This window comes from Emys orbicularis, chromosome 4, assembly GCF_028017835.1.
Source record: "Emys orbicularis isolate rEmyOrb1 chromosome 4, rEmyOrb1.hap1, whole genome shotgun sequence".
Classification (NCBI taxonomy): domain Eukaryota; kingdom Metazoa; phylum Chordata; order Testudines; family Emydidae; genus Emys; species Emys orbicularis.
Genome location: NC_088686.1, coordinates 30428767 through 30448202, shown reverse-complemented (window position 1 = coordinate 30448202; position 19436 = coordinate 30428767). Strand labels below are relative to the sequence as shown.

Below are 19436 nucleotides of genomic sequence, written 5' to 3'. Positions count from 1 at the left end.
ACACTTATGTAACTGCATTGGGCCTTATTCTCTTTTACGCTACGGCCCCTTCACACCACTTGGCAGTGTGTACATTATTTGTGTAATGTATACCAACAGAGTGGTGTAAAGGGCCTTCGTGAGAAAGGGAATCTGGCCCATGGACTTCAGTGGAGTGACTTCTGACATACACTGGAGTAAATGAGAGCAGAGTCAGGCCCATTCAGTTTTTCATTCAGATAGCTAAGAACTGTAGCTCTTTAGTCTAGAGTATCAGTAAATCAGTCAGCATACATTTATTTTGCACTGCTGCGCTCACTTTCTAATATTGGGTATGGGCAGAGGAGTTTATTTCAGAAATATATCTTCAAAGGATGGAAGTTCTCCAGAGTTTATTTGCCTTGTTTGTGTACCCATGCCTGCTTGGTGGGGTGTGGTGTCCTCCTCTAGTGGTACCTAGCCCATCTAAAGATCGATGAGTCTGCTACAGCCTTGGCTAAGAGCCATGTGGCTTTTAGCTCATGCAGTAGAGGCTCATACACTGTCAGAGGTCCCAGGTTCAATCCTGACGCCAGACCGAGGTCTGTTGGTGTTACATTTGCACATCATCCAGAGATCTCAAAGTGCTTTATAAACATGGAGGACTAGAGCACGAGATAAAAATCTGCACTGAGTAAAGGTAGCGCTTTGTTGTATTGTCCTTAGAATAGTTTGGGAGGGAGATTGTGATTCACAGAGACTGTGGTTCCCCCACTGCTCTACGGAGGGAGTGAACTGTACCAGGTCTATATCCAGAGCAGCATACACTGCCTGAAGTGCCCTTTGAGAAGCAAGATGGGTGACATCTTTTATTGGACCGACTTTTGTTGGTGAAAGAGAGAAGCTTTTGAGCCACACAAAACTCTTCTTCAGGTCTGGGAAAGGTACTCTGGGTGTCACAGCTAAATACAAGATTGAACAGATAGTTTAGCATAAGTGGTTAGCACATATTCTGAGGGACCATTTAAGGTGAAGTGGCCCGTAAATACCCCTGCAGTCAGGGCCGGCTCCAGGGTTTTTGCCGCCCCAAGCAGCAAAAAAACAAAACCAAAAAAAGCCTCAATCGCGATCAGCTCTACCTCCGCCGCTTCATTCTTCGGCGGCAATTCGGCGGCAGGTCCTTTGCTCTGAGAGGGAGTGAGGGACCCGCCACGGAATTGCTGCCGAAGAGCCAGACGTGACGCCCCTCTCTGTTGGCCGCCCCAAGCACCTGCTTGCTGAGCTGGTGCCTGGAGCCGGCCCTGCCTGCAGTCATAGGACAAAAACGGGGGATAGTGGGCTACAGTTTGTTGTAATAAGCCATAAATCCAGTGTCTCTATTCAGTCCATGATTGTTAGTGTCTAGCAAAGTACTCTTTGTTTGTCTATTTATTGTAGGGTTTTATGCTGCTACTCATTACTTGTAGTATCTGAATGCCTAGCACATAAAATCTGTAGCAGTAGCAAATTCCCTGGTCCAGTTATGGAGTCTCTTGTTCTGCTCCCTTTTCAGGGTAAAAACTCTGCTTGGGGTATTGTTTGTTTGTTGATGATAGTTGATTTGTTTGCTACAGTTTTCCTTTCCTTTCCAAATTATTTTTATTAGTGATAATGGTTTGGGGGTGGGGCCACTTTTGCAAAGACTAAGGTAACAATGCATAGAGCTGGTCAGAACATTTTCAGTGAAATTTCATATGATCAAAATATGCTGTTTTGTCAAAGCCAAAATGTTTTGACTTCAACAAGAAAGTTTTTTGGGGTTAAGAGAAAAGGGCTGTTGTGCTCTGTAGCCTGATGGTTAGGGCACTGGCGTGGGAATCTTCCTGAATCAGAGTGCTCTGGGATGATAAACTCTCCTTTGAATCAGGCAGAGCAGGGAGGTGAACGCGGGTCTCTTGTATCCCAGGCCAGCGCCCTACCCACCAGCACAGACAAACACCTCAGACGTTTTGACACCTCTTCCCAAATAAAAAACAGACAATGGCATTGTTCACTGAAACGTTCAAAAGGTTTTGGATTTGTTCCAATAAGGAATGAAAACAGATTTTGAAACCTTGAAAGTTGCTGTGCAATGGAATTGTCATCCACTGGCCAGCTCTACTGTTGTGAGTGTCATTCTTGCTATACCGGAAAGACTTGTTCGAAGAGGAAGAGCTATGCAGCCTGCAGTGTTGGGGGGGGGGGGGGGCAGAGCCAAGACTCTTCCCAGTCCCCAGCTCGTTCAGACGATTTCCCTCTCAGTTGCACTTACTACCTTGCATGGCTGCTGGTTAATGAAACCTCACAAGACTTACGTGTGGTAGAGGCAAGTATTAATTTTACCCATTTACAGGTGCCATAGAGAGATTAAAGCCCTGACTCAGTGAACACTTATGCACGTGCTAAATTTTACTAACATGAGCAGTCCTATGGACTTCAGTGGGGTTACTCTTGTACATAAATTAATCATTTGTGTAAGGATTAGTCTACACTACTGTGCTATATCGGCGCAACTGCATCGATGCAGCTGCGCCACTGTAGCGCTAGTGTTGGACGGTGCTTAGGTCGATGTAACTTGCGTCGTTCAGAGGGGGTGGCTTTTTCACACCTCCTGCATGACGTAAATTACATTGACTTAATCGGTAGTGTAGATGAGCCCCAAATGTTTGCAGGATCAAGGATTCAGTGACACCAAGAACTGGTGAATCAGTGGTGGAGCTAGGAATAGGACTCCCTCATTCAAATTGCACAGTAGTGATCAAAACCCCTTGAATTACTAGTTTCAATAACAATTTACAAATTGGTTCCACGTAGCCTATCTCCTAAAGTCAGAAACTATCAGATTGAGATTTGTAATATCTTCGGCTAATCTCATCATCTGTCCCATCTCCAGAACTCGTGTTCTTGGTTTACAGCTTCTAATCTCCATCTCCTAATCTTCCCTCATGTGCTTTAAAATGGGTTTCTGTTGCACTAGCTGTACCTAAGACGGTTTTACTGTGGAAGTGGAAAAGTACTGCTTGGCTGATGAAGTCAGTATAGATGTCTGAGCTGGCTTAAGAGACACTCATTTTGTAGGGAAAACAACAGAAGAGTTCATGATCAAATTTGGAGGTTTTATGATAGGCTTAATGAAAGAATTATGCTACATGAGTCTAGTGCTAATTTTGTTCTGATTCAGACCTAGCTACTGACCTCCATATTCTTTTTTTACTTTATAAGGTAGATCTAACCATGTAGGTTTATATGTGTATAGATATATAATTTAATCTATCTATACTTTACATATAAAATATACAAACACGCATACAGGTCCTGATGCAAAATCCACTGAAGACAATAGGAGTATTTCCATTGACTTCAGTGGCCTTGGATCAGGCCCATAGTATTGTACAAATGAATGGTGCATTATTTGAATGCTTTCTGGGAGGCAAGGACAAAGGTACACACCTCCATCTTTCTTTTCTCTTAACTCATTTTTTTTTTAAAGTTCTCAATTAAAAACAAATGAAAAACAAATTGAGGCTGTGGGGAGCGTTGTGGTGCAGTATTTGGTATCAATGAACTTTAGGTGAATTTCTAGACATCATCTTCACTTATTTTATTTTTTCTTCCATTTAGGAAAGGGATAAGTTCTACTTGTCCCGCAGCGTCATCTTAGAATTACTGCAGGCACTGAAGTTAAAGTCACCCTTACCAGATACGAACCTGCTGCTGTTGGTACAGGTACAGTAGATATGCCTTTAAAACTATTTCATGCTATCCACATATTGTGAGTGCTCACACCTCAGTTCAGCAAAGCACAGAAGTAGTGATTCAGTCCTTCACCATTCCAAATAAAAGCTAAGTATGTGAAGTTAAACATGTGCTTGTCCGAATCGGGGCCTTCAAAACTAAGGATGACATCTGAAAACATGGATGCCTAAATTTGGACACCTACATTCATATTTATGCCCCTAAATAAGTGGCCTGATTGTCAGAGGTGGTGTTGATCCACAGCACTTTTGCTAATGCGCTGGCCTGCAAATCCCATCTCAAAGGAATCTCCGTCTGCAGGGTTCATATCATAGCTCCACAGCTGGCCAAGTGATAGACTGTGATTAGCAAGGCATGCTAATGGGCAAAGATTCAATTTGTTCCTGCTTAGAGGAGCAGCAAAGTTGTCTCCACAGCATGTCCGTCCAGGCCATTAAGGATCCTCCCCTAGTTGAAAGCATTCTTCTAACTTTGTAATGTAGACCAAGCCTAGGAAACATTTCTTCTCCTCCTTGCTATTCTGCTGGCTCAAGACAGGATTTAGGCTGGGATTTTCAAAGGGAGGTAAGGGAATTGGGCACTCAAATATCATTGAAAGTCTATCGGGGTTGGGTGCCTAACTCCCAGAGACTCCTTTGAAAACTCCAACTTTAATCAAAGAACTTTTCATCTATCCTAGCTACCTATGTGACTAAATTAGAGGTGAGCCTGAGTTGTGAAATGCAGACCTGGATCCAGACTTCTTTCAGGTTCAAGGGTGTGAGAAAGATCCAGTGTCCTACTTCGGATCCCACTTTAACTGAAAATGAATTTTAAGGACTCCTGTGGAAGCAAACTGAAAAAACAAGCCATCCAGCAAAGACCACCAGCAGTTTTGAACACAACCAGCTGGCAGTAGCTGTCCTCTGCTGTACAATGGACTGGCCAATGTTTGCATTAAATAGCTTTAAAATGACAAGGAGTCAGCATTAAAATGACACAAATGGCCCAAAGCAGGATGTTGTGCTCTGTAGATGCCCTCTTCGGGTCATTCACAATGTCCCGCTCATCACAGTGTTTTCCCCCTTTTATCTGGCCAGTGGCGCACAGCGCATATATTACCTCTCCTGAGTCACACTGGTATATTAGTTGTAGAAAATAAGCAGTTGCTTATTGACAGAACAGTAAAATCGACAGCTTAAATTACAGAGCCATTAGAACAACTCTGAAAACAACTATTATAACAGCAGTATTGAAAAAACAGATTTTTCTTTTTGTGTGAGGAAAAGTGATTTTATCCACTTTAATTAAAAATCAGAAATGTGCTTTTTAAACAGGGACTTCAGGTAATGTCAGCCAAAAACACAAAGTAATTCAAAAGGAGGAGACTGGATGGCTCAGAGAATTGTTAGTATTCTTCAAAACACTGATCCAAATCCAGCCTAGGGTGGTAGTGACCAAAGTTACCATCTGATGGCTATTCAGTGCTTAGGGCAGGGGCGGGCAAACTTTTTGGCCTGAGGGCCGCATCGGGTTTTGGAAATTGTATGGAAGGCCGGTTAGGGGAGGCTGTGCCTCCCCAAACAGCCAGGTGTGGCCTGGCCCCCGCCCCCTGCTTCTCGCCCCCTGATTGCCCGCTCCCTGTCCCCTGACTACCCCTGGAACCCCCACCCCTGACTGCCCCCCACTGCCCCATCCAACCTGTCCTCTCATTCCTGACTGCCTCCCAGGACCCCTGCACCCATTCAAACCCCCCGTTCCCCGCCCTCTAACCACCCTGACCCCTCACCACCACCCCAAACTCCCCTGCCCTCTATCCAACCCCACCTGCTCCCTGCCCCCTTACCGCGCTGCCTGGAGCACCGGTGGCTGGCGGCACTACAGCCGCACTGCCCGGCTGGAGCCAGCCACGCCACTGCGCAGCACAGAGCACTGGGTCAGGCCGGGCTCTGCAGCTGCGCTGCCCGGCGGCCCAGAGCATTGCACTGGTGGGGCAGCGCGGCGTGCTGAGGCTGCGGGGGAGGGGGAACAGCAGGGGAGGGGCTGGGGGCGAGCCTCCCGGGGCAGGAGCTCAGGGGCCGGGCAGGAGGGTCCTGCAGGCTGGATGTGGCCCGCGGGCCGTAGTTTGCCCACCTCTGGCTTAGGGCCTGCTCCAGTGAGGTTCCGCTGCAGCTGTCCTGTTGTAAGATCTCCCGGGTAGCCGCTGTATGCTGACGGGAGAGAGGTCTCCCATCGGCATAATTAAACCACGCCCAACGAGCGGCGGTAGCTATGTTGGAGGGAGATGCTCCCCCGCTGATATGGCGCTGTCCACACTGGCACTTTTGTTGGTGAAACTTATGTTGGGCAGGAGGGTGTTTTTTCACACCCCTGGCTGACAAAAGTTTTACCGATAAAAGTGCTAGTGTAGACATAGCCTGACTGCCACTGTATCACAGGCTAAGCAGTTCCAACTTTTCCACATTGCTGTATCTATGCACTTCAGTCCTGGGGCTACCTCGACCACTGACAAGATAGTTTCATCTCCATAGCCCATTGAAGCTGGAGTTCCTCTGTTGAGACTGCCGGAAAGGGTGTCAATTAATAACCGTTTTGGTGGTTTAATGATGTAATGACTTGTACGCTAGGAACTGGACAACCTATCTTGTGTAAGGCGCAACCACCTATTCAAGTGCCTGATCCAGGTAGGGTCTGAGTGTTTTCTAAGGGCTGGGAAGAGGACCCAGAGCTACTGATTCAATCCCATGCTCCAGCTGCTAAACAAAACTCCCTCTCATCTAACTTGTAAATGTAGAACTACAGTTGCTGCCAACCCAGCATTCCCCATACACTAAATTCACAGAAACACCCTTGAAAGTAATCAGCTAGTAACATCACATTTATTAATTTTTAATAAATTTAATTAAAATTTTAGATTTACTTCAAAATTCTTGAAATGAGGCGATGTCTCATTTCACCACTTTAGTGCAGAGAAGTCTGTAGAAAATTCATATTAATTGTATTATCTTATGTTAATCAAACCTGTGGCAGGGGTAGCGTGAAATGAACACAAAGACAGTTCTCATTTTCACAAAGGTTCCTGCAGAACCCCCCTCCCCAACCTATTAACGTGTATATACACCTCTCCATGTGTGATGCATAGAGTACATTGGGATTCACTCCAGATGATCGAGATAACGTGGGGGCTCGGAACACTTTATTTTAATGATAGAGCAAGCGTGGGCTGAATAACAAAGGAATTACTGGAATGTGCATTCAACACCCACATTAATTCCAGATTACTCACTGCCATCAGCATTACTGATGACATACATACTAAATGTGATGAGAATCATTTTTTCACACTTTACTAGGAGAACGATAACACTTTGGCCAAATTATGCTTGGCTGGGGCACAGGTGTCCTGAGTAAGTTGGAAGAGGTACAGGGAGTCTTTTCCTCCGAACAGCCCCTGCAAGGGACAGCTATAATGCGTCTGCTTGTGCTCTCTGGGAGGATGCAAAATAAACACCATTTTAAAAAGCAAATACGCACTTCACCTTGCTGATTTAATTGACAAGCAGAGCTTAGTTTGAATGATTCCCTACAGCACTTTGTAAAGGGTGTTCTGCTCTCCAGCTGCTGTGTGCTGCATAGGGATAGACACCACCAACCCCACACTACAATGCTCCCTTTGGCTTGTGCAGCTCTGCCAGCTCCCCTTGCACTCAGGGCAGGGCTGACATTCACCCCTAGTGTGGGGCACTTTTAACTCCTCTGTCACATGGTGTCATCCACTGGAGCACCCCCTCATGGCCATGTGTGGCTCTGCAATGCCTTGCTCCTGTTTTCCCCTTCGGGGCTCCTTAAACAATACTCGCACAGTCTTGCTCAATCGCAGAACTACCTGGGGTCTGATTTTTTTTAATTAAACTAACAAAGTTCCCAGAAAGAAACATTTTAAAATCTTCCCCTCCTCCCTGACGTACTGTCCCTTCCTTGGGGACCATTGCAGGAGGCTCTCTCTCCCTGCAGCTTCACTCTGCAGTCCCCATCTAGTTCTGCTTTTCCTTTGAGCTTTCTTTACTCTCACTCACAGGCTTTATCTGCCTAGCTCCTCCCATCAGTCTCCTGAGTTTCCCCAGGTAACTGGCACCTGCCTCTGGCAGTCTCAGCTACTCTGTCATCCACACCCCTGTCCCCTTCTTCTGTTTTATGGCGAAGCAGACTCACTTGCTGAGTCTAAGACTGCCAAACATTGGACACCATAGATAATTCAAGAATTAAAGTCTTTCACCTTTCCCATATTCTTAAAGAATTGCAATGCTGCTTTTTTTTTTTTAATAGGACCCCATTTTCCTGATGCCCTTACTGAGCGTTACAGTGAAAATTTTAAGGCCTCTAAATTTTTCCTATAAATACCCCCTTTTGATAGTAAACTCTTGGGGGTGCTCCCAAAGGAGATGATCAGCTGTTTCCTGGACCTTGCATCTTTATGTTTGTTTATTAGAAACAAATGACTATTTAAGCCACAATGGCCAGTTAAAGAGTAAAATGGTTCCATTTATAATTTTCTCTCAGGGCCTTAGAATATATCAGCATTTTCGACTCTTGGGTGTATTTCACGGAATCTTTTCCCCTTTGTTTCTTGTGCCTATATTTCCTCTCCATTCCTTTCTTAACTCATTTTTAATTAGCTTATTAAACTCCAGTTTACTTAAGGGGCTCTCCAAACCAACTTGCTTGTGTTTGACAGCATTTTTTGCCACTTTGTCTGCCTGCTCAATATCCACCACCCCTGCATGCGCTGGGATCCATGCTGTTACTATGATTACACCCGTGTCAATTCTGTTAACAGTAATAATTCATTAAGCATATTATTTCTGCTGTCTGAAGTGCCATTTCTGATTGCCAGTAATCCTGATAAGGAATCAGACAGGATGACCACGGTGGCTGGGTGCTCAGCTATGACCCAATTAATGCCAGCATTATCCGTGCCACTTTAGCTGTCAAAATGGTTACAAAATTTGATAGCCGTACAGCTTTCTGTGTGAAGGGCCACAGAATGCTGCTTCCACTCTTCCTGTTCTTACATCTTTGGAGCCATCAGTATACATTAGGCATTAGCATCCCCACTTATCACAAATGGATTGATTTGCTATATCCTGCGTATTTAACACTCCTTTTCCTCTTTTAAATTCATTATACAGTTCCATATCTACCTCAGGAGGTATAATTTTCCAGTTATAATGCATTTCCCCAAAGCTATAGATTTTAACCTCTTTTAGGTCTTTGTTTTCACTAATTCCTTTGTCCACTCTTTAACCCAACTGAGATGAGGCATTTTGAGTTTTTGCTCTACCCGTTGACCACTTAACACCCAGCATGCATCATATATTAGCTTAGTGTTTCTGTCTTCACTGTTTCCAGTGACTTTAGCCCAAAAGGTTAAGTCTCAAACCTTCCCTCTAAACGTAAGAGGCATTTCACCTGCAGCTATCTGCAGTACACGCAGCGGCATTGTGATGAAGGCAGCACAAGCAATTTGCAACACTTGAGCTTGAACTGAGTCAAGCTTTCCCAAATTCGTTTTTGATGCTGCATGGGATGCCTTCACACCTTCAGCTTCCTGCGGCCTTTTACATTGGAATGACCAAACTCTTCTCAGCTGGGGCTCATCTCATAATCAGGCTTAGCCCCGGTCTCTCCAACCTATGGGCAAGCTACTCTGTTACATCCTCATTGACTTTAATGGGAGCTGAGGGGAAAGAACCCTTCTCAGGAGTCACTCAGCACCTCTAAGGATTGGGCCCTAGTTTCTTCAGTTGTTGTTCTGCATTATGTTAAGCAGAGATTTGTTTATCTGAAAGGTCCAATAATTCAGAACAAATCTGTACTGCTGTAATTCTCAACTGTCACTCTTAGAAAAGTTGAAGGTTTGACTTTGGCCTAGAATTTAGTCATTAACTGAATGTGAAACATGCTTGTCTACTGTAGCGTATTATTACTTTCATTTTGTTACTGGTCTAAGTGAAGAGTTTGGCAGGTAGTTGTGGTCATATTAACATTTCACAAATGATTGTTTGCAGACTCAGAAACTGTTGGTTTAGACTCTTATAACGTAGTTTCCCAAATTCTCTGGATTCCTCAGTATTATATTCTCTTCCCTGTTTTTTTGTTTTACGTGTTGATCAACATTTATATCCAAATATTCAAATTAATTAGTGAAACTTTCCATTAGGGTTAATTGTATTCTGAAAATTGATATTCACAAGATCAGTATAAGCATCTATTTAAGCATGGTTTTTACATTTTGATGATTTATTTATTTATAGCAAGGTTTCTTGGTTGTTGTTGTTTTTTTGCCCAGCATCCAAATTTTGTTCAACAGAGGATAACACTGAAATCTTGCCAGGAGCCAATGGCCATGCCTGCTTTGCAGCCCCCACACCATATCTTCATTATGGAGGTGTGGCCCAGGCAGATTGTATAGGAACTGCTTCTTCTACTAGCATTTTAAATCCCAAGGGCTTGATTCTGTCCTCCTTGCAACAGTGTAAACCTGCATTACCTCTGTGGAAGTCAGTGCAATTAAAGCAGTGCAAGAGAGCTCAGAATCAGGCCTGATGTTTCATTTCTTTTTAACTTACATGTTTTATTATTTCCCCTTTTTAACAAGACCCATGAAGTGGCACCCATTGTGGGCCAGACTGTCAACTGATGTATATCAATGTAGCTCTATTGACTTCAATGGAGCCAGGCTGATTTACATCAGCTGAGGATCTAGTCCTCAGAATTTAATCATAAAGCATAACTGACTGAAATGATCAAAGATGAAGGTCAAATGTTAAGATATTTCTCGCAAATATTTTTTTAGAACTCTGAGCATGAACAGATGGATATTTACCCACCCAAATTCAGCAGACATGTCCATTTATCCATTACCCAACCACTTTATCTCAATTAGCAGACAATGTTAGGAAGAGCTCCAACATATATTTCCCATCCTTTTGCAATGTGACCCTACGTATGATGGGTACTAAATCTATTGCCAATGGCATCTTGATGCTTCATAGTATTTGTAGGGAGTTAATATGAATGTCAGTGAGTTGAATTGGAAATAAGACATTTTAGTTTTGAGCATTAGTTTGGTTTGTTCAGCTCTGGAAGGATCCTTGCAGCTGCAGGCCAGATGGTAACGAAAATTATAAACTAAAGAAGAGCTAATTGCTCATTACAAACTTTATGGATTTGGTTAGCCATTGTTCATGTTTATATTAATCTTTGTTGCATAACCCACCCCATTGAATACTTTGCATTTAGTATGTTCAGAGGATGCTAATAAGGCTTTTTTGTTTTAAGGGAAAATAATATTTAAAATCAACAACGTTTCACTTTAGCAGATGTTCTCAGTTGACTTGAAATTACTGAATATTGACACAATATTTTACCTATAGCAATGCACATAACCTACCATAATGTGTTAGAAATACCAGGCCAGATTCTCTAGTGAGTGCAAAAGGACCATAATACAGCAGGAAATGTTCAACAGACAATTCCTCTGGCATAGGAGAACTTCCTACTGGCATATCTTCTCAGAGTAGGGGATGTGCCAAGGGTGTGTTGGGGGGCATGTCAGGAGTATGCCTGTCCTCACTGGTATAGGGTCCATTAAGTTTCCTCCATCTGTGGCATAATTTAGAGCAGCCTAACAGCTACTCTAAATATCACTGTGGCTGGTGCATATCATAACTGCTCCCAGAGGCCTCCTTCTTCCCTCCCTACGCCAAATAGAGCTCTGGTACAGAACAGATTCTGACCAACCCTGACTGAAATGGTATGGGTCACATCATGATCTCTCTTCAATATAAATTGGAACCACTGGCTTTACTCTGGTGTGAAACTAACGTAAATGAGATCAGAATCACGCCGTGTATATGGGGAGACCCTGTCTGAATGTTACCCTACACATATATTTTTCTCTTCGTGGCATTTATCCCCAAAGAACAGATTGACGTCAAAGATCTAAGTTTAATGTTTGAGTGTTTCCAAGTCTTGGTATATAATACGAATATTCTAATTAAAATACATTGCAAAAGATATAGGTCATGGGAGATTGACTGGAAATGCAGCTTCAGGCACTGCAGGGGACATCTGGGGCCAAGATTGAGGACAATCAGTGGTGACAATGGTGCCAGACTTGTGTGTCAAACAGTTAATAGATATATTATGTAGTTTGAAGCTGCCTAAATCAGTGAAACAACAACATACACTGAGGAAATCCAGGCTGACACCTCAGCTTGGGAACCTTGCTTCTATGTCTGCTCTTTGGGGGATGACATACTGCATCTCTATGGACAGAAACTACAAGAATTGCTCAAGTACAAGGACAATGTTTGTTAGGATAGTAAACTCTCTGGGGCCAGGATCTCATCATCTTGTCTGCAAAGTGTCTAGCACAGTGTTGGAGATATATAAAGAATAAATAACATGGTATGAATATTGTGGACATCAGTGGTTTTGGGGGCAGGGGAATTAAAAGTAAATAGAAGTTTAAAAATGGAATCAAGAAAAACAAGGAACACTTAAGCATGATAATGTTCAATGACAGCTGCGCTAGATTAACAAGAATTTATTGGGTTTGATTCAGGGGTCAGTGGGTGAAATTCTATGGCCTGTGTTATGCAAGAGGTCAGACTAGATGATCATAATGGTCCATTCTGAATTTAAAATATGTTAATATAATTCATCCTTAGTGTAACTCCAGTGATAGAGTTCTCCAATAGAGATTCATGAAAGTTGAATATTGCCCATTGATCCATCCTCCTTTACTTCTGAAATCAGTCACAATAAGAAGAGCCCATTGAGGTTATTTGGAGAAATGCAAAAGTTTCCCATTGATTACAAATATATTTAGGTTTGATGGAAAATTTCCTATTTTATCTTATAATTTTCTTCAAACCATTAGTGCACAAATCAACATATATATGTCAATTCATATACTTTAAAGCCAGTTTTTCTACCTGATTAATTAACTTGTTTATAACAGACAAACTAGCTTTTTTATAATGTCAGGAGCTCTTTTGTGTCCAAAAGCAAGTTGCCACAAAAGTCAGCAAAAAGAGATCTGAGCTGAGTTTAATAAAATCATAAATTACTTTTTAATGTCTTCAGGCTCCTACAAATATAATTCATCTTTAATTTCTTATTAGTTTGTTTGTGCAGATGCTGGAACAAAACTAGCTGAGTCAACAATCTTGCATAAACAGATGATTGCATCTATGCCAGGAGTAAGTACTGAACCAAACTCGATCTCTTTGTTTCTGCTTTTTTTAAAATTATGTCTCTCACAGTTCTGATGTTCAGATTGTTTCATGGAAATGTCCTTCTCTTACGTTTGTTTCTCTTCTGGCTTACCAGGGCATTGAAGATAGAAGCTTGGATGATTCATTTTTATAGCATGTTGAGAAAAATTTAAAGTAACACAACTTGATCCTGCAGCCTCTACTTTATCCTTACTCACATTACAAGTCCCATTGACTTCAGTGGGGCTTCTCACTCAAGTAGGGGTTACCTTGCTAGTCTCCAGAAAACTGAATTGGGGAGCAGACCAACTGAATGCCTCAAAAGATGTCATAGGGGAGGGAGATTTCAGACAATTGCCCCCACTTTCCCAAAAGAAAGACACAGGTAAAGAAGGAAGTTAAATAATCCTGTAAGGTATTCAGATTTATCATGCTGGGTGTAGCACGAATACCAGTAGATAGATAGGGTCTTGGGCCTGTCCTTAGTCATCCCAAGTCTGCTCCAGGATTTGCAGACTGCTTTTCTATGTGCAAGTCTCACCAGTTCTATAGATGACCTAACAGGTCTTTTCTGTATCTAACTTCTGTGATTCTATGACTTTTAACTCCAAGCCACAATGATAATTAACACCTCTCCTAACAGAACCTTTTAATTGTATTTTGATCAAAGTAGCCAGATTGCTCTCGATATAACAAGACATGGAATAAATTGATCACTTTAGAAGAACTAACAGAAGAGAAAGTTGTTCTGCTGTTTGAATGCAACGTATTACTGCCAAAAGAAACGGAATAAATAGTAGGAGAGAAGTCTCTTGCAATAGAGGTTTATTATTCAGGAGGTTTGAGCACAATACCTTTTATAATTCCATCCCTCAGTTTAAAAGAACCAATGTGGAATCCTTAGTCCACAGAAACTGGATGGAGGACACTCTGACAGGGCTGCCAGTGACCTTATTTTACTGTTTGTTATTCTGTCAAGAGAACTGACAGGCATAGCATTTGAACAGGCAGAAAGTGTTATAGTTCAGCACCATGTAGATTTATATTAACATAGAAAAATGAGAACTACTTCAGTCAGCTGCTTAAATATAGAATTTGAGCAGATTCTCAAATTTCAGCAACTAAAACTCACGGCTGAATAATTTTATGAACAAAAACAACACTGGCTGTTATTAATGCTCATTAAAGGGTGATCAGTTAATAGAATAATAGAAGATTAGGGTTGGAAGAGACCTCAGGAGGTCATCTAGTCCAACCCCCTGCTCAAAGCAGGACCAACCCCAACTAAATCATGTTTAGGATGTAGAGCATTTACTAGAGGGGTCAAAGAGGAATATCCTTTCCCAACGTACAGTATTGCATTACAGGCCAGGTGCATTATGACTTTTTGTCTTCTTTTAAAGCTATAGGTATTGGCCACTCTTGGAAGCAAGATATGAGATTTGATAAAACAATGGTGTCCTGTAATGCAGTCAGTGTATTGGACCCAGAATAATCCTGAATTGATAGAAGTTTGATTTTCAGAGGTGCTGAGCAGCCACCGCTCCCACAGACTTCAGCTGAAATGGCGGGTGCTCACCACTCCTGAAAACTCAACCCATCGCATTCAGAGGCTTCTGCCTTTGGATTAAGGCGAATACTCCACCAGTCGTATGCACCTTCTCACAAAGCTTTTATGAAGAGCTCTCTGGTATGACCTATGTTTAGCTTGGTAATTTAATTCACTGCATTGCTCAGCATGTGCCTTGCAGATCTTTTACTAGCTGAGGGCTAGATTGGCACCTGGCAATGTGCCCTGAGTAAGGGGCCATGCACAACTGCACTTCCCGGGAACAGAGCCCAGACCAAATTGTGACACTCTTACATCACAGTTTGGTCCCTGCTCCCCTTTTGCTCCATGGGGGAGGTAATGCAAGCTAGCCTTTTTCCTGGCACAGATTACTTCTCCCTGTATGCTGGCACAGCTGCTTACCCACCTGTGACTGAAATGCAGATAGCTCTTGCAAGAGCATAGGGAGATGTTTTATACCCCCTAATTCCCCGGGGCTGCTGGTGTGTAGGCTGGCTCTTGATTGAGCCCAGTGTGCCATCTGTCCTCTCCATTTAAATAGGAGTTGAAGGAAAGAAACTGTCTTTATTGTGTCTATTTCCCTAAGGCTATTTGTAATTATGGAGGGGGGTTTGTTGCAGTTTCTTAAAAAAAAATCTTACACAGTTTTGCTTTGTACAATTTGGGCTCCCAGAATTTTGCATGTTCCCAAAGTGTTGTGAAAACAGTACTTTTGTTGCTACTCTGAAAACACTTACATTTTTTAAACCCTACCTGTTGTGAAGTGAAAACTATTGTGATCTAAATTTAGCATGGTTTTTTAAATGGTTTTTTTTAGTAAATTTGAAATGGCAGCAAAGTTCTGATCTTTTTGAGTACTTTGTCAGTGAAAATATTCCACTAAGCTCTGTGCGCAAAAACTGTGGTTCACACATTCATCTCTGTTAAAAAGTGAAAAGCATGAGAACAGTGATTCAAAATAAAGTTTTCTGGTGCCATCTTCACTGGGAATTTGTGAGCAAGGAAGAATGACCGTGTTCTTTACATAAGCTTCCTGAACTGGACTCATTCATATGAACACAGAGGGTCCGTGCCTGTCGTTCTATTTCAGTTTCTTAGGGCTCAGTCCACCAATTTGCCTCAGAGGAGAGCTCAGCTGCTTGAAAAGTTGTGGGACTAGGGGCCTTATCCAGAGCCCATTGACGCTGATAAAAAGACTCCCGTTGACATCAGTGGACTTTGATTCAGGCCCCATGAAAAGTTCAAGGGAGTACACTGTACTAATATTCTTAAAAAGGTCTTCACTTCACTTTTTATTACAGTCACTGATGAGAAATTCTGTGATGGATGAAGTAGGTACTGAGATTGGCTGCTTTATGTATAATGGGGCAAATTACACAGTAAAGAAGACCCCACGGACTATTTCAGATTAAATGGTACACCACCGGAAGCAGTCAAGAAACAGATGTTTTTTCAGTGAACATGAGGCAAATCCAGAAACCTGAATATGTCAAAAACCAGACGACTAAATTCAGTTCTTTTGTGTTTTTGTAGTGTGGAACAGCAGCAATGGAGTGCATGAGGCAGTACGTTAATGACGTGCTGGATTTTATTGCCGATATGCATACCTTAACCAAATTAAAGGTGAGTACGATACAGGGATATGTTGACCCAAATTGTATTTGCTAATTATGACTTCCATCCTTTCTGTAAATAGCATAGTTGGAGGGACCTATATGAAAATGACCAACAGAGAGACTTCTGTTTTAAAGCTAGTGTTATCATAGGTTAGTGAGTCATTTCCTTAGGGAAAAACAAGAAAGAGCTTATGGAAAGGGCTGAAGTTAGGGCTGGATTTGAATATGCATAGCACACAAATAAAAACCCAGGTTTCATTTTTTGAAATGTGGATGCTGATAAAATAATAGCATACAAAGCTTGCTTTGGAAGGGACAGTCAGGTTAAACAATCATATACAGAAAAATTAAGTTCCGTATCCATGTTACTAATTCTGCTTTAATGGACCAATCCTGCATCCCTTATACACACACACAGACATTACTTGTCTTTGTTAGGGGTGTATGATTTAACCATGTGTTATTAAAATTGTAATAATTTTAAAATTCCAGTTTTCTTTTCCTCATGTATGATGATGCATTTCACTCAGTTTGGACAATGAAAATAGACTAGTCAGTTTCTCTTTGGTTTCTAGTCAGTGTTATTTTCTGATTCTTATACATTAGCCTGATGCTGCAATGTTTGGACAGCAAACATGCCAGAGAAATGTTTACATCAAAATACAATATTTCAATTTTAAAAAGCTCATATAAACATTTATACTATTAAGTAGTTTTGTAAAATAAGTAATAATAACTACTACTAATTTATTTTTATTTATACAACTTAAATTGTAACATTGTCCCTCTAAACAAATCTGAGTATAGTTTAGAGCTGAAAATACATGCACAGTGGTTGAAATTCACCTCTGAGCAGAGGGGAAGCACAGGTATATCAATAGCACTGCTTAAATACAGTACCTCCTACATCCTCAAAAATGGTGTTAAGTGGGATTTAAATGGTCTGTTGATCTAGTGCTGCTTCCCTGCACAGGAGTGGATTTCATCCAATTAGCACATAAAGTAAAGCAGGAGGGGATGTAAGCAGGTCTTGCTACTTGTAACCCATATAAAGCTTGCAAGACAAATTGATGGTTTGGGAGTATGGAAGAGAGGTCATTCCAAAGTACAGAAGAGAGTCCAAAAGCTGTAAAAGATGCAGCCAATGCTAAAATCTGGCAAAAGGCCATTAGTGTTTGAACAACGGGAACTCAGTGATCCAAGGGGAAGTTCATCAGCAGAATCAGAGGTCACTCCATCACCGAACACAGTCAAATCAAGCAGTTGCCAAATGGTATTTTTGTGATCTAAAGCTCAGTTAACAGATATAGTACAGCTAGTGTTACCTAATTCTAACTAGCAAGAAAACATATTCCCGTCATTCACACATTGCATCCTGGGCTCTGACATACACATAGTTCTAGGGAGGCTCCGCTACTAATCTCCCACCTTTACTTCTAGCCTGTGCCTAAAGAGCTGTTGATTTGCTCCAATGCATTTTGCAGCACAGGCCAGTCTGTAAGGGATACTGAAAGGCTGCACAGCAGAGACCATCTCCCCTAGAGATGAGTGTGCTGCTTCTCTTACAGGCCAAGCTTTGGAATGTGTCAGTCTTCTTCTGAAAAGTAGTGACAGTGCACTAGATCGCCTCATGCTACCAGTTCATCTTTTATCTTCACACGAACATCTTCTTGCAGGGAGAGAGTGTCAGCCACACAAATGAGGCGGAATCATGGGTAAAACCTAAAAAAATGCTTCTGTTCAAACCCATCTCTGCTTCCAGTGCCTGCCCCATTGAATGTCTGTCTTGAACCCTATTCAGCTTTTAGAAATGTTCCAGTAGGAGAAGCTGCTTTTTTCCTCTTTTGCACTGGAGTAGTAATCCACTCTAAAGCGTGAACTAATTAATCATTTTCAACTGAACTGAATTCCCATCCCACTATAATTTTTCCCTGTTAAAAAATTATTCACACATTCTAAATTACTTTCCAAATATAATAAAAAATGAATCAGTGGTGAAACTAAGAGACTCATCCTGTACACTTATCCCACAGAAAACATGAATTTGATTGAAACCATAAATGGAAACCGTATCTTTGTAAATATATTCAGATGACCTCTCTCATCTGTGAAATATTCCTAAAAAGAGCTCTTTCTTGCATACTTTTTTTTAATTCCCCCTTCTTCCCTTTTCTTTTCCCATTTTACTAAATTGTTGCTATCTCTTTAAGGCTCCAGTCCTGCAAATGCTCATGCAAAAGCTCACACTTGGTAAGGCAACTCCCATCCTTTCATGTATTTATACTTGCTCCTGTATTTTCCACTCCTTGCATCTGATGAAGTGGGTTCTAGCCCACGAAAGCTTATGCCCAAATGAATTTGTTAGTCTCTAAGGTGCCACAAGGACTCCTTGTTGTTCTTGAAAATGCATCAATCCAGGGTTGGAGCAGTCACAGAAAAAACTAGTGGGTGCTTAGCACCCACCAGCAGCCAGCTCCCTCCCTCCCCGCCAGCGCCTCCTGTCCTCTGGCAGCCCCGCCAATCAACTCCTTCCCCTCCCTCCCAGTGCTTTCCGCCTGCCGCAATCAGTTGTTCCGCAGCGTGCAGGAGGTGCTGGGGGAGGGGTGAGAGGAGCGGGGATGGGGTGCACTAGGGGAGGGGGCGGAACTGGGCAGGAAGAGACGGGGCAGGTATGGGGGCTTGGGAGAAGGGGTGGGGTGGGTGTGGGGGCAGGGCCTGGGGCAGAGCGGAGGCAGGAAGAGACAGGGTGGGGGTGGAGGTTTGGAGGAAGGGGTCAGGTGGGGATGAGGCCTGGGGCGGAGCAGGAGGTTGAGCACCTGGGGCCTGGAGGAAGCTGGTGCCTGTGGTTGTGTTGGTCCCAGGATATTAGAGAGACAGGGTGGGTGAGGTAAAAGGTCCAATAAACATATTACTTCACCCAACTTGTCTCTCTAATATCCTGGGACCAATATGGCTACAACAACACTGCAAACAACAATGGAAGATATGGAATTTTTCCATCTGAAATGGAAACTCCACTACATGAAGAAAAAGGAAGAAAAATTTAACAGCGACATCTGCTTTCTGAGCAAATGCAAGAAACAAAACATCATTCCCAGAGGTCTCACCATCTATAGCCCTCTGACCACTACATATAACAGAAGTTGGTCCAGTAAAAGATATTACCACCTCATGCACCTTGACTTGCTTAAATTACACAGCTGCATAAGTCTTTGCAGAATCTAAAAGTACTTCATGTTTATTGTTAGTCCTTGT

General features: G+C 42.4%; 1 protein-coding gene across 3 annotated transcripts in view; it reads left to right on the top strand.

Annotated features, from left to right (window-relative positions):
* UNC79 (unc-79 homolog, NALCN channel complex subunit) overlaps nucleotides 1-19436 on the top strand; it is a 146278-nt gene that overhangs the window by 111459 nt on the left and 15383 nt on the right. For all 3 annotated transcript variants that reach the window (XM_065403675.1, XM_065403674.1, XM_065403677.1), the window contains 3 exons: nucleotides 3598-3702; nucleotides 12903-12980; nucleotides 16099-16188. In XM_065403675.1, coding sequence (XP_065259747.1) covers nucleotides 3598-3702; nucleotides 12903-12980; nucleotides 16099-16188 — 273 coding nt within the window. The remainder of the gene's footprint in view (nucleotides 1-3597; nucleotides 3703-12902; nucleotides 12981-16098; nucleotides 16189-19436) is intronic.